General features: G+C 51.1%; 1 protein-coding gene across 1 annotated transcript in view; it reads right to left on the bottom strand.

Annotated features, from left to right (window-relative positions):
• Window positions 1-3,671: 3,671 nt before the first annotated feature.
• Window positions 3,672-13,152, bottom strand: part of sef1 (uncharacterized protein) — a gene marked incomplete at its 5' end in the record, with an annotated part of 9,714 nt that continues 233 nt past the window's right edge. Inside the window, 9 exons of the mRNA XM_002949054.1 lie at window positions 3,672-4,502; window positions 6,364-6,594; window positions 6,727-8,096; window positions 8,289-8,478; window positions 8,618-8,809; window positions 9,848-10,198; window positions 10,243-10,287; window positions 11,231-11,656; window positions 11,724-11,821. Of these exons, the coding sequence (XP_002949100.1) occupies window positions 4,431-4,502; window positions 6,364-6,594; window positions 6,727-8,096; window positions 8,289-8,478; window positions 8,618-8,809; window positions 9,848-10,198; window positions 10,243-10,287; window positions 11,231-11,656; window positions 11,724-11,821 (2,975 nt within the window). The 3' untranslated portion in view covers window positions 3,672-4,430. The remainder of the gene's footprint in view (window positions 4,503-6,363; window positions 6,595-6,726; window positions 8,097-8,288; window positions 8,479-8,617; window positions 8,810-9,847; window positions 10,199-10,242; window positions 10,288-11,230; window positions 11,657-11,723; window positions 11,822-13,152) is intronic.

Below are 13,152 nucleotides of genomic sequence, written 5' to 3'. Positions count from 1 at the left end.
ATGCGCAAATAGATACAAAGGTAGACACAACGGCAGATTTTGCCGCTGCATCAGGCAAGCCCTGCACAATATTCTTTTAGCTCTCTTGATGGCAAATCGCTCACCACTATTATTATTATTGTTGTTGTTGTTGTTGTTATTTATTAATTTATTATTTTTATTATTATTGTGCTGTCGCAGCTAGAGCTTAGCTGAGCTGTTCAGCCACGTAATTCGTGGCAAGTAATATTCTTCTGTTCATGCGCACCACGGAATCGCATGCGTTTTTTACTCCCATTTATTCAACTGTGTTCTATTTTAATTCTCTGCAGGGCGAACGATGATGTTTGTCGCGTGTGGTGCAGACGAGGAGGCAGCGCATCGTGTGTGGACGATATGATGCTGTGGTGCGGTTCAGAGTCTGCGGCGGTGAAGGAACACGTCCGCGGCCATCGGTGAGTGTGATTGTCGGGTTATTTTGTAAGACGTAAGCAAGTACATATGTGAGAGATGTATATGTTTTGTTGTGGTGCCTTCGCGCATCACATATGTGGCTCTCTGGCATCAGAGGCTGGCTTCTCAGGGACATGTCTGCACGCACAAATCCGGTGGCCAGGCATCCTATCTGAAGGTAATGGCATATAGAAAGGTTTAGGAAGCTTACGGGCATTGGGGCATAGGTGTGTGGTGGTCTTTTTGGGTGAGAGGCTGTACCGGGGTGGGTGGGTGGGTGGGTGGGGGCACCAACAAGGAGAGCACACACACACGCGCACGCGTGCACATCTCGGGCTTGCACCACATTATAGATGGCTCGCGAAGCGTAAATTCCATGTATGAACAATTACAGCATTAATAGCAACATGCGCAAATAGATACAAAGGTAGACACAACGGCAGATTTTGCCGCTGCATCAGGCAAGCCCTGCACAATATTCTTTTAGCTCTCTTGATGGCAAATCGCTCACCACTATTATTATTATTATTGTTGTTGTTGTTGTTGTTGTTGTTATTAATTATTAATTTATTATTTTTATTATTATTGTGCTGTCGCAGCTAGAGCTTAGCTGAGCTGTTCAGCCACGTAATTCGTGGCAAGTAATATTCTTCTGTTCGTGCGCACCACGGAATCGCATGCGTTTTTCACTCCCATTTATTCAACTGTGTTCTATTTTAATTCTCTGCAGGGCGAACGATGATGTTTGTCGCGTGTGGTGCAGACGAGGAGGCAGCGCATCGTGTGTGGACGATATGATGCTGTGGTGCGGTTCAGAGTCTGCGGCGGTGTAGGAACACGTCCGCGGCCATCGGTGAGTGTGATTGTCGGGTTATTTTGTAAGACGTAAGCAAGTACATATGTGAGAGATGTATATGTTTTGTTGTGGTGCCTTCGCGCATCACATATGTGGCTCTCTGGCATCAGAGGCTGGCTTCTCAGGGACATGTCTGCACGCACAAATCCGGTGGACAGGCATCCTATCTGAAGGTAATGTCATATAGAAAGGTTTAGGAAGCTTCCGGGCATTGGGGCATAGGTGTGTGGTGGTCTTTTTGGGTGAGAGGCTGTACCGGGGTGGGTGGGTGGGTGGGGGCACCAACAAGGAGAGCACACACACACACACGCACGCGTGCGCATCTCGGGCTTGCACCACATTATAGATGGCTCGCGAAGCGTAAATTCCATGTATGAACAATTACAGCATTAATAGCAACATGCGCAAATAGATACAAAGGTAGACACAACGGTTGATTTTGCCGCTGCATCAGGCAAGCCCTGCACAATATTCGTTTAGCTCTCTTGAAGGCAAATCGCTCACCATCTTATTATTATTCTTGTTGTTGTTGTTGTTGTTATTAGTTTTTAATTTATTATTTTTATTATTATTGTGCTGTCGCAGCTAGAGCTTAGCTAAGCTGTTCAGCCACGTAATTCGTGACAAGTAATTTTTTCTGTTCGTGCGCACCACGGAATCGCATGCGTTTTTCACTCCCATTTATTCAACTGTGTTCTATTTTAATTCTCTGCAGGGCGAACGATGATGATTGTCGAGTGTGGTGCAGACGAAGAGGCAGCGCATCGTGTGTGGACGATATGATGCTGTGGTGCGGTTCAGAGTCTGCGGCGGCATAGGAACACGTCCGCGGCCATCGGTGAGTGTGATTGTCGGGTTATTTTGTAAGACGTAAGCAAGTACATATGTGAGAGATGTATATGTTTTGTTGTGGTGCCTTCGCGCATCATATATGTGGCTCTCTGGCATCAGAGACTGGCTTTTCAGGGACATGTGTGCACGCTCAAATCCGGTGGACAGGCATCCTATCTCAAGGTAATGTCATATAGAAAGGTTTAGGAAGCTTCCGGGCATTGGGGCATAGGTGTGTGGTGGTCTTTTTGGGTGAGAGGCTGTACCGGGGTGGGTGGGTGGGTGGGGGCACCAACAAGGAGAGCACACACACACGCGCACGCGTGCACATCTCGGGCTTGCACCACATTATAGATGGCTCGCGAAGCGTAAATTCCATGTATGGACAATTACAGCATTAATAGCAACATGCGCAAATAGATACAAAGGTGGACACAACGGCAGATTTTGCCGCTGCATCAGGCAAGCCCTGCACAATATTCTTTTAGCTCTCTTGATGGCAAATCGCTCACCACTATTATTATTATTGTTGTTGTTGTTGTTATTTATTAATTTATTATTTTTATTATTATTGTGCTGTCGCAGCTAGAGCTTAGCTGAGCTGTTCAGCCACGTAATTCGTGGCAAGTAATATTCTTCTGTTCGTGCGCACCACGGAATCGCATTCGTTTTTCACTCATTTATTCAACTGTGTTCTATTTTAATTCTCTGCAGGGCGAACGATGATGTTTGTCGCGTGTGGTGCAGACGAGGAGGCAGCGCATCGTGTGTGGACGATATGATGCTGTGGTGCGGTTCAGAGTCTGCGGCGGCGTAGGAACACGTCCGCGGCCATCGGTGAGTGTGATTGCCGGGTTATTTTGTAAGACGTAAGCAAGTACATATGTGAGAGATGTATATGTTTTGTTGTGGTGCCTTCGCGCATCACATATGTGGCTCTCTGGCATCAGAGACTGGCTTCTCAGGGACATGTCTTACGCACAAATCCGGTGGACAGGCATCCTATCTTAAGGTAATGGCATATAGAAAGGTTTAGGAAGCTTCCGGGAATTGGGGCATAGGTGTGTGGTGGTCTTTTTGGGTGAGAGGCTGTACCGGGGAAATATAAAGAGGCTGGGTGTGGGTGTGGGGGCAGCCCTCCCTCCCTATCTATCAATCTATCTATCTATCTGCTGCGTGCACATGTTTAATAAAACAGGATTCTTTTTGCTCATCACACGGGCTGCCCACGCTTTTTATAAAATAGATCTTCTGTAAAATATGCCAGGCCCTAATTGTTTATTTGGCGCCCCCCCCCGCCAGCAGGTGAAAAGAACAAGGCCGTCATTTCTGCCATGGGTTTCAATCATGCCAGCACTTGCGGATTAGTACATAGAGATTGGGGTTTGTGGAATGTTTGTGGGGGTTGTGTGAGGTTCTTTTACGTTGAGGTTTGTGGTATCATACAATGACACGGAGAGGAAGGGTGGATGTTATATACAAGGTTTTTGAGGCGTTTTGGGTTTTGGGCTTTTGGGGTACTCGAGGTACGAGGTGTTCTTTTGGGTTTGGGGTATATTATGTGGTACAAGGTACGAGGTGTTTAGGTTTTTTTGGGGTATAGATAGGAGGGACAAGTGACGAAATGATTTGAAATTGTGTGGTTGAGGTGTTGGGGTTAGAAGTGTTTTGGGGCATGATGAGATACGAGGTGTTTGGGACTTTATTGGGTTTTTTAAGATGTGTCTTCTTGAGGGGGGGTACAAGTGTTTGTTTTTGGGGTACACGTTACTATACATGTGTGTTGGGGGGGGGGGAGGAGGACACATGCTGTATGCATGTGTACTTTGTGTATGTGTGGACGCAGCAGGGGGAAAGGGTTGAGGGTGTGATGTGACTGTGAATGGAGGGGAAGAGGGATTTTTGGTGGATGGCTGGAGATACACACACACATGCATACGCAGACGTACATGCACATCCCGCACGGGTGGCAGCTATAGCTATGGTGTATCTGCAGAATCAGGAGCAGCAGCGGCAGCAGCAGCAGCATGAGTGTGTAGTCCTGTAGTTCAGCTCCCCTGCACACAAGAATAATAGTGGAACGCAAGCAAAATGATTCATGCTAAAAAAATATCCGCCTCCATGATGATACATATACATATGGCTGCAGCAGGAGAGTAACTAAAAATTAATAAAGATTGCTACCCACACAAGGATAACAGTACTACATATACCTCTTTTATCTGTCATCATCACAGAGAAGGATATATGTAATGATAATTGCTATCAAGCGGAGAGCATGTACAGCAGCAGAGATGTGCACGCTTATACCTTACATACATACATTCATGGCACACTGCTCAAGGGTACCGGGAGGAAAGTCTCCATCTTTGACTTTTTTTACCTTGACGGTGACAGAGAGGATGAGAGCGAGACAGAGAGAGGTTGAATTGTTAGCATGTTTCCGCGCATGATCTGTTGTGTTGTTGTACAGACAGATATACATGATATAGCAGTACACGCAGCACCATGCTGCGTGTATGTGTGGATGGGACGACGAGACAAAAGATGCACAGCGTGCATCGTATGGGTATTTCATAAGATGATGCACCCATCTTTGTTGTGTATACACTCCTTCGACACTCGGACACAGTAACACACAAAAAACGCTAATGCTGCTACTTACAATGATGCTGCACATAATATCAACGTTTGCTTTTAAAAAAATCAATAACACTGCGCGGAAGTTTGCCACCCCGATCCACCACCACTTTGCTGTGCCTCTATGCTCTGTACCCTGTGCCTGAGCTGCAACGGGATGCTGATCTCTAATGATCGATGTAATTCTAGATAGCTTTTTAGCAGTATTACAGAGTCATCAGTCAGCCAAAAATTCCGATGTAGGCGATGTGTGTTGTATAAGTAGGAATAGTAGCAGTGATCATATATGTGATCATAATAAGAAACGGTAAATATAACAGAATAATGATCGCGCTCTGGTGGTCGTCGTCGCTGGAGAGTAGTTCATTAGTAAAAGTAATTAGTACAGGAGCGGGGGCGTTGAAAACCCTATATAGGGGGTCGGAGGGCAGGGCAGGGGTGTTGGGCTTGGGGGCCGCAGGGGAGGGCGGCGTCGGGCTTATTAGGGGGGGTGCAGGGGAGGGCGGCGTTAGGTTATATAGGGGAGCGCAGGGGAGGGCGGCGTTAGGCTATATAGGGGGATGCAGGGGAGGGCGGGGCGTTACAAGGGCGGCGGTGCAAGTATCCCGCACCCATACAAGTATCCCATGCAAACCCCCAACCGCCCAATCGACATATCCAAGCTAGACATCCTCAAACCAAAGCAAGCACTCAGGCATTGCCATACTTTCTTCAGTTACAGAGCAGTATTCTACATCCTACCGGCACAAAAATCCTGCAACCACAGCAGCACAACTGCTGTACATGACTTTTTATGCTTGGAACAGGGCCAGCCACAGATGTACGTGAATTTAGTCATTAATGCGAATACTAATAGAAATATTGTCATCATATGTGCGGGAAAGAAATGTAGCAGGAACCAAGAAGTGTAGCAGCAACTGTCAAAAGTTGTTTGCTCCGTGCATGTCCCACCCCCCCTCAGTAGTATTTCTTATGTGCGGGTTCCCCACATCACACCCGTTACATGTTACCACACACACCACCCTGTACGCACCCTAAACCCCAACCCATGGGTTGACCACCCCCAACCGCCCCCAATCGGCATGTCTCTTAACTTGTACTTACTGGAAAACCCAAACCCTAAAAGCTTACTCAAACACTCAAACACCAAAGCAAGCACTATATATGGCGCTATGCCTTTTTTTATTTATATTCATGTCTGATGCTGTATTATTATATCTCTGCTACCTTGCCTCCCTCCGCATCTGCTCCTCCAAACCCCTCCTCACCCTACAACCCACTGTGTATATAAGACTATAAATCTCGTCTTTCTGACCTCTCACATCACCACTCATCATCATGTAGCTTTTTCCCCCATCCTACTTCGGAAGCTTCCGTGTGTGCAGCGTCCTCTGCTTTTGCTTCTGCTTTTGCTGCCGCTGCTGCTTCTTCCACTGCCGTTGCAGCCACTGCTGCTTTTGCGGGCGCTCCTCCTGCGGGATCTGCTGTTGCTGTTGCCCCAGCTGTAACTGCAGCTGCTGCTGCTGCTGCTGCTGCTGCTGCTGTTGACGCAGCTGCAGCTGCAGCCGCCACAGCTGCTGCCGCAGGCTCATCTCTTCCTCCACGTTGCTGCTGCAGGGGTCATCGTCATCACTGCTGCTGAGCAGGGAGAGGCGATGCTCTTGGTCCATGCCATGCTCCTCCTCCTGCTTCTTCTTCATCTTCTTCTTCTCCTTCTTCTTCTTGGACAGTGCTGTCTGAAACCCCACCGGCCCAAGGTGTGGCCGCTTGCCTGCTGGAGGCTCGCCACAGCTGAGAAGACTGGGGCTGCGCTTGCCAAGCTGCAACTTCTGCGACTGCGGCAGTCGCGGAATCAGACCTGATGGTGGGCAAATCAGTTGCCTGCTGCTGCCACGGCCACTGCCGCTGCTGCCTTTGTTGACTTCAGCAGGGTGCCTGTACTGCTGCAGCTGCTGCAGCTGCAGCACTGGCTCCTCCTCCTCTTCCTCTTCCTCTTCCTCCTCCTCCTCCTCCTCCTCCTCCTCTTCCTCCTCCTCCTCCTCCTCCTCTTCCTCCACTTCCTCCTCCTCCTGCTCAGTGTCCTCCACCTTGTTACCCGTCAGGTCACCCTCACTGCTGCTGCCATCATCATTATTATGGCCCCCATCATAGCCACAATATTTGCCGCCATCGTGATCATCATCACCACTGTCCTCCTCCATCCCACCCCCAAGCGCCTCCTTGGATGCCAGCAGCTGGTACTCAGTGGCACGTTCCCGCCACATGTCGTACTCATGATGAAGCATGTCGTCATCCTCACCCACCGCCTCTTCCTCCTCATCCACCCCAGCTTCACCGACTTCATCATCATACGGAACCCCAGCTGCTTCGACAACCTGCTGCTGGTCGTCGTCGTGGTCCGGCTGATGCTGATGCTGATGGGGATGGCGCTGCATCCGTCCACTTGCCTTCCGTCCAGTAGCCACATCCGGACCGCAGCTGTGTTGTTGCCGCCGCCGCTCTGCAGCCCGAAAGCGTGCCAGGCGCCCAACAGACGTCTGCGCCACCATGCTGTCCAGACCCCTGATGTAGTGGCGGTGCCAGGTGTAGAGAGAGTTGCCCATCACACGTGCATCCCCTTCAAAGGCGTCGGCCTCTTGTGCATCCACCTTGCGGACCAGGTCGTTGTAGCCCCCAGTGGCGTGGGCATGCCGAAAGTTTCGTGGAGGGAATATGTGCCAGGGTGCACCATACTTGCACTGAATGCGCTTCCATTCGTTGGTAAAAGGTGAATCACTGTGGGCCACTGGCCTGCCCATTCTGTCAAGAAACAAAAAGGGTGGCTCCTCAAAACCAGCACTGTCTATGCCTGCGTTCATGCGTAAGAGCACTGGCCGGGCATATCGTACATAGGTCCTGATGTGGTGTGACAGCTTCCTTGGAAGCAGGAATCGCAGGGACTCCCTGGAGGACTGCTCCGTCTTGTGATGGATGATCTCCAACACAAGACGACCACTGCTGCTGCTGCTGCCACCACTGGCGCCATGGCTACCCTCCCCTGCTGCCCCTGCCACTGCAGGTGGCATCTCCATGATGTTGTTGCCACGACACTCGATCCGGCTGCAATCAGCATGCATGCAGGTCTGCTTGCCAGGCACCATCAAGGTGCTCACCACGGACGGGCGGAGGGGTGGGACATAGACGCCGGATATCATGTCTGCCAGCAGCGTGTGCATGAGCAGGCAGGCAGTGTCGTAAGCAATGGGCCCATCTGGCCCAGCAACAGCAAGGTCCTTGTTCAGCGCCACCTCTGCCTTACCCCACAGCGCAAGCACAAATGATAGCACCTCACTCTTGTCTGGCAGTTGAGCATCACCAGCCAAGGAAAAGGATGGTGGTGGAGTGGCTGCTGGCTTCATGGTGGCTGCCTTGTTGATGGCAGCTGGGTGGTGTTTCACAGCACCAGCAGCACCAGCAGCACCAGCAGCACCAGCAGCACCAGCAGCACCAGCAGCACCAGCAGCAGTGGTGCGCAGTGCACATTGCTGACGCCTTTGTAGGCTCTTGGTCACCAGCTCCGAATCCTCCTTGTCCATCTCCTCGTCCTCGTCCTCAGATTCTTCCTCCGCGTTTGCCACCAGGGTAGGTAGTGGTGCCGGCTTGGGAACTGTCGGATAATTCTTGATTAGCTGAGACTTGACCCGCCTCAACCACTCGTCCAGCTTGACGAGGTGGGCGACCTGTGATGATGAAGGAATTATTATAGGTAGGGATTATATTTTATATGTGTCCAGGTGAACAGCAAAAAGGGATATAGATTTGTTAAACACTATATACAACAGCCATGCACCACAGTGCATGTGTCTCTGTGTCTCTCACCTCGATCATTTTCTTAAGCATATCACATGTTGCTTGCTTATTCAGACTCACTTTTGCGTCTGGATCTGGCTGGGACTTGGCATCGACAAGCTCGAGGTACTCCACGATCTTGGAGAGGTTCGTCATTTCAACGGCAGCTTTATCACGGCCGACCCGTTCGGCCATGAAGCCGATGTAGTTGATGAGAATAAACTGCAATAATCAGGTATGTGCATGGATGCATATATTGGGGCGGGTGTGTGGGCCGGGGGGAAAAAATGGACGACAGCGTTTTGTAAATTTTGTGTGTGCAAAGCATATATAGGACCATATATATGGCCCACGTGGAGCGAACCCTAAGTATCTTTAGCCTCCGTGGAGCTGCAGAGTCCGCGGTGGCGTCAGAGCACGTCCGTGGCCATCGGTGAGTGTGATTGTCGGGGTTATATTGTAAGACGTAAGCAAGTACCTATGTGAGAGATGTGTATGTTTTGTGGTGGTGCCTTTGCGCATCACATATGTGGCTCTCTGGCATCAGAGGCTGGCTTCTCGGGGATATGTCTGCACACTCAAAACCGGTGGACAGGCATCCTATCTAAAGGTAATGTCATATAGAAAGGTTTAGGAAGCGTCCGGGAATTGGGGCATAGGTGTGTGGTGGTCTTTTTGGGTGAGACGCTATACCGGGGTGGGTGGGTGGGTGGGTGGGTGGGGCACACACACGGAGAGCACACACACACACACGTGCACGCGTGCGCTTCTCGGGTTTGCACCACATTATACTTGGCTCACGAAGCGTATATTCCATCTACGAACAATTACAGCATTCATAGCAACATGTGCAAATAGATGCAAAGGTAGATACAAAGGCAGATTTTGCTGCCGCACAATATTCTTTCTAGCTTTCGTTAAGACAATCCGCTCACCACTATTAATTTATTATTGTTGTTATTATTATATTATTTTTATTTTATTTTTATTGTGCTGTCGCAGCTAGAGCTTAGCTAAGCGGTTCAGCCACGTAATTCGTGGCAAGTAATATTCTTCTGTTCGTGCACGCCACCCAATCGCTTGCGTTTCTCACTCCCATTTTTTCACTCCCACAAGCTATAACGACATGCAAAACTCAGGTGCACGGCTTTTAATTGTTGTGATGTTTCGAATTGCTCTGGGATAGGATTAGGTGAAACAGCTTGCATGCAAACACACATAGCACATACATGCACAAATGCACACATACTATAGACATACCTGGTTCGTGAAAAGGCGCAGGGACAGTGATTCCAAGTTAACATTCAACCAGCGGTATGCAAAGCCCAGGAACTTCGAGACGGTGTTTTGTAGGGTACGATAGGTGGAGCTTTTAACCCCACCAGTTCGCATCCGCTGGAAGTTGAACGGCTTCGTCCAGAATTCCTCAAAGTGGTGGATCTCCGTGCTTATTGGCATGGAGGAGGGCTGCACCGTTTGTAACGTAGTATCACCACCGGTTTTATGTTTTTTGAACACCGATAAGATGCCATACTTCGACACCTTCTTACTGTTCCACGTTCGCTTGGGGAGGTCAGTGGGAAACACCTCCCCAACGGGATAGAAATGTGACTTCAGTGGAGCAGGGTGGGGTGGAGCAGGACCTCCGCGTGCACCTGCTGCATGATGGGTTGCTGCAGGTTGCGTGCTGATGGGAGGTGCTGTGTGTGATGGAGCGGGGTGAGGGGTAAGGGGAGAGGCAATACCATGGGACGACTTCCTGCTGGGAGCACCACCAGCAGCAGGTGGTGCAGGGTGTAACGGTGTACGGTAGCCTGGTACAGCAGTGCTGGTATGTGCTGCTGCTCCTGCTCCCCCAACAGTGGTGGCGGTGGTGGTGGCAGCGGTGGCAGTGGCAGAAATGTTTTCGACAGCTGTGGCAGCAGCAGCACCAGCACCAGCAGGCTGGTCTGGGCCTGCTTCAGCACGGCAGCAGGGCAGCGGTTGATGATGAGCAGGGGTGGCGGTGGTGGTGGCTGGTTGTGATGCTGGTGCTGCTGCTGCAGTTGCTGCTGTGGCTGCTGCCGCTGCCCGTGCTGCCCGTGCTGCCGGTGCTGCCCGTGCTGCCCGTGCTGCCCCTGCTGCCCCTGCTGGTAATGATGCTGGTAATGATGCTGGTGCCACGGCTGGTGGTGCCAATACTCCTACTGCAGCTGCTGCTGCTGCTGCTGCTGCTGCTGCTGCTGCTTCTCCAGAGTTTCTGGGAGCAGCAGCAGGAAGTCCATCCATGCTGCCAGTCCGAACTGAAATCTCGGCCAGGGCTGAGGCCGCAGGCGGGCGGGAAAAGGATGGGAAGACAGGGGTGACGATGGTGGGGCATCTGGGCGAGGTGGATGGGCTGCTGGAGTGGAGACGGGAGAGGGTTGGAGGGAGAGGGGTGTAGGCTGGTGATGAGGATGGGATGCTGCTGCTTGGGTTGGCGTTTGTGGCAGAGGTGGGGTTGGGCAGGATGATGCCCTCCTGCAGGTTCATCCTGCTTGCAGTACAAGTGATGGCGTTGCCTGCATCCTGTACTGCCTCTTGTACCTCCTCCGTTGCCATCATCATGGCCCCGCACCGCAGCTGTGGGGGGAGCTGATGCTCAAATCCTCTGGCTTTGGCCACCTGAATGGGTGTCACAGCTGGGTTGGTGGCGCTCAACGGTGGCCTCTTCTGCTTGAGGTCCTTGATAACAGACGCCAATGTAACCAGCTCCGCATGCCGGTGCAGGGCTTTAGCCATGGCTGCACAGCTGGCCATCTTCACAGACGGTGTTTGCCTGGGGATAGCATTGATGGCCTTTAGACGGCCGAGGAGCATGCTGTCCTTCGTCACAACTTGTTTAAGGTGACGTTGGTCCTTAAGCCAGCCATGCACCAGCCGCTTGAGGAGCGGTGTGCCATGCCTCTGCACCTCCTCCGCCACCTGGTTGACCACCATGAAGTTCTGGCCGCCACCAGTCCTCCGGACATCAGCCTCGTTGGACACTAGTACAAGCCTCACGCTGCCCATGCCCTGTACAAACTCAGTGGTGTCCCACACTGCCCATCGCTGCATGGAATGACATGCGCACAAACAAGGGGCAGATAGGAAAGTTTTCGTGCTTTTTATCACATACCTCAACTGTGCTTTTTTGGGGGATGGGTATGGAGGCGGGCTGCGTATGTAACAATACGAAAGTGGGATCCGAATCGTGTTTTGATGGTTTTTGGTGGGCTGTAATTGTTTTTGAGGGGCAGGCAGGGGTTGTATAATGTATGCACGTGTGGATGTGAACACTTTTAATAGGTGTGTACTCAGTCAACAACAAGAATTTATGCGACGGTGGTGTGATGACGGGGGGGTACCGGTGGGGGGGTTACATGTGCGGCTTGCATGTATGCATGCATGTATTTATGTATGATGAGTGGGACAGGGGGTTCATATATCTTCACCCTGCGGCCGCTACATTCCGACAGACCCTCTGCCTTCCCCGCGGGTATTTCGGTTCACCCTCATCTTGTAGTCACACCCTAGTCAACGTTTCTAAGTGGATCACTCATGAGTCACCTGATCAGGTTCCTCCCACCCACCACCCCGACACTGTGGGCCGCGAGAGCCGGGGGCCAAAGCCGAAACACAGTGCAAGGGTCGGGAGCACACATCACAAGTCGGTTTTAGTGTCTTGTGTGCTCCCGACCCCGACTCAGACTGCCAACACTCTACACAGCCACTGCACAGCCCCTCCATCCGGGGATGGTGCTGCAGTGAAAACACCACGAAGGGCTCTCAGGTCCCGCTGGAGAGAGTCCACAAGTCTCAGCTAGGGCAAAGCCAAAGGCTCTCTGAAACAAACCCTCAAAACACCACCAACGAAAACGGGATTTCAAGAGAAAAAAACAGAAAATAATACGGTTAGGGCAGTCCCGGTGGGGAGGGCTCCTGATACACCTAACAAGCCAACCAAAAAACCTCCAAGAGAGAAAGGCTAAGAGGGCTCGACACCACACAAGACGTCTTGCAGCCACCTTACAACAACTGAACCCCTCTACCTCTCCCTTCCTGGGCTTGTCCAGCGGAGATGTAGCCATATAGAGAAAAGGGACCACACACAAGCCCAATCACCACTGCAGGAGCCTGGGATAGATTGTAACACAGCAAAGGCGTAACCCGGGATGCTCAGATTGGCATTTGCGTCGTTACATTGCCCCCCACTTAGCAATGGACGTCCTCGGCCATTATTTCGAGCACAGGAGCCATCCCACCTCGCGCCAGTGCGCTGGTTTATCCATTACACCATGAAATCGCCAATTTGCGACTTGCTGGTTGCCAGAATCGAACCGCCGACCCGAAGTTTATTTCGGTATTCGTGCGGTCCCGTCTCGATACCATTGTAACACAGCAAAGGCGTAACCCGGGATGCTCAGATTGGCATTTGCGTCGTTACATAGACCAGCAAAACCACAAAAGTGATAGCATTGCCTCGACACACAGCTCCTATAGACCCTCCAGAATACCGCAGGGGGAGGATATACGTGTGTATGTGTACACGCGGTGATACAGGTGTG

The sequence above is a fragment of the Volvox carteri genome (genome assembly GCF_000143455.1).
Source record: "Volvox carteri f. nagariensis unplaced genomic scaffold VOLCAscaffold_13, whole genome shotgun sequence".
In the NCBI taxonomy this organism is placed as follows: Eukaryota; Viridiplantae; Chlorophyta; class Chlorophyceae; order Chlamydomonadales; family Volvocaceae; genus Volvox; species Volvox carteri.
Note: the sequence above shows the minus strand (reverse complement) of the source record. Positions and strands in the feature narration are given on the sequence as shown.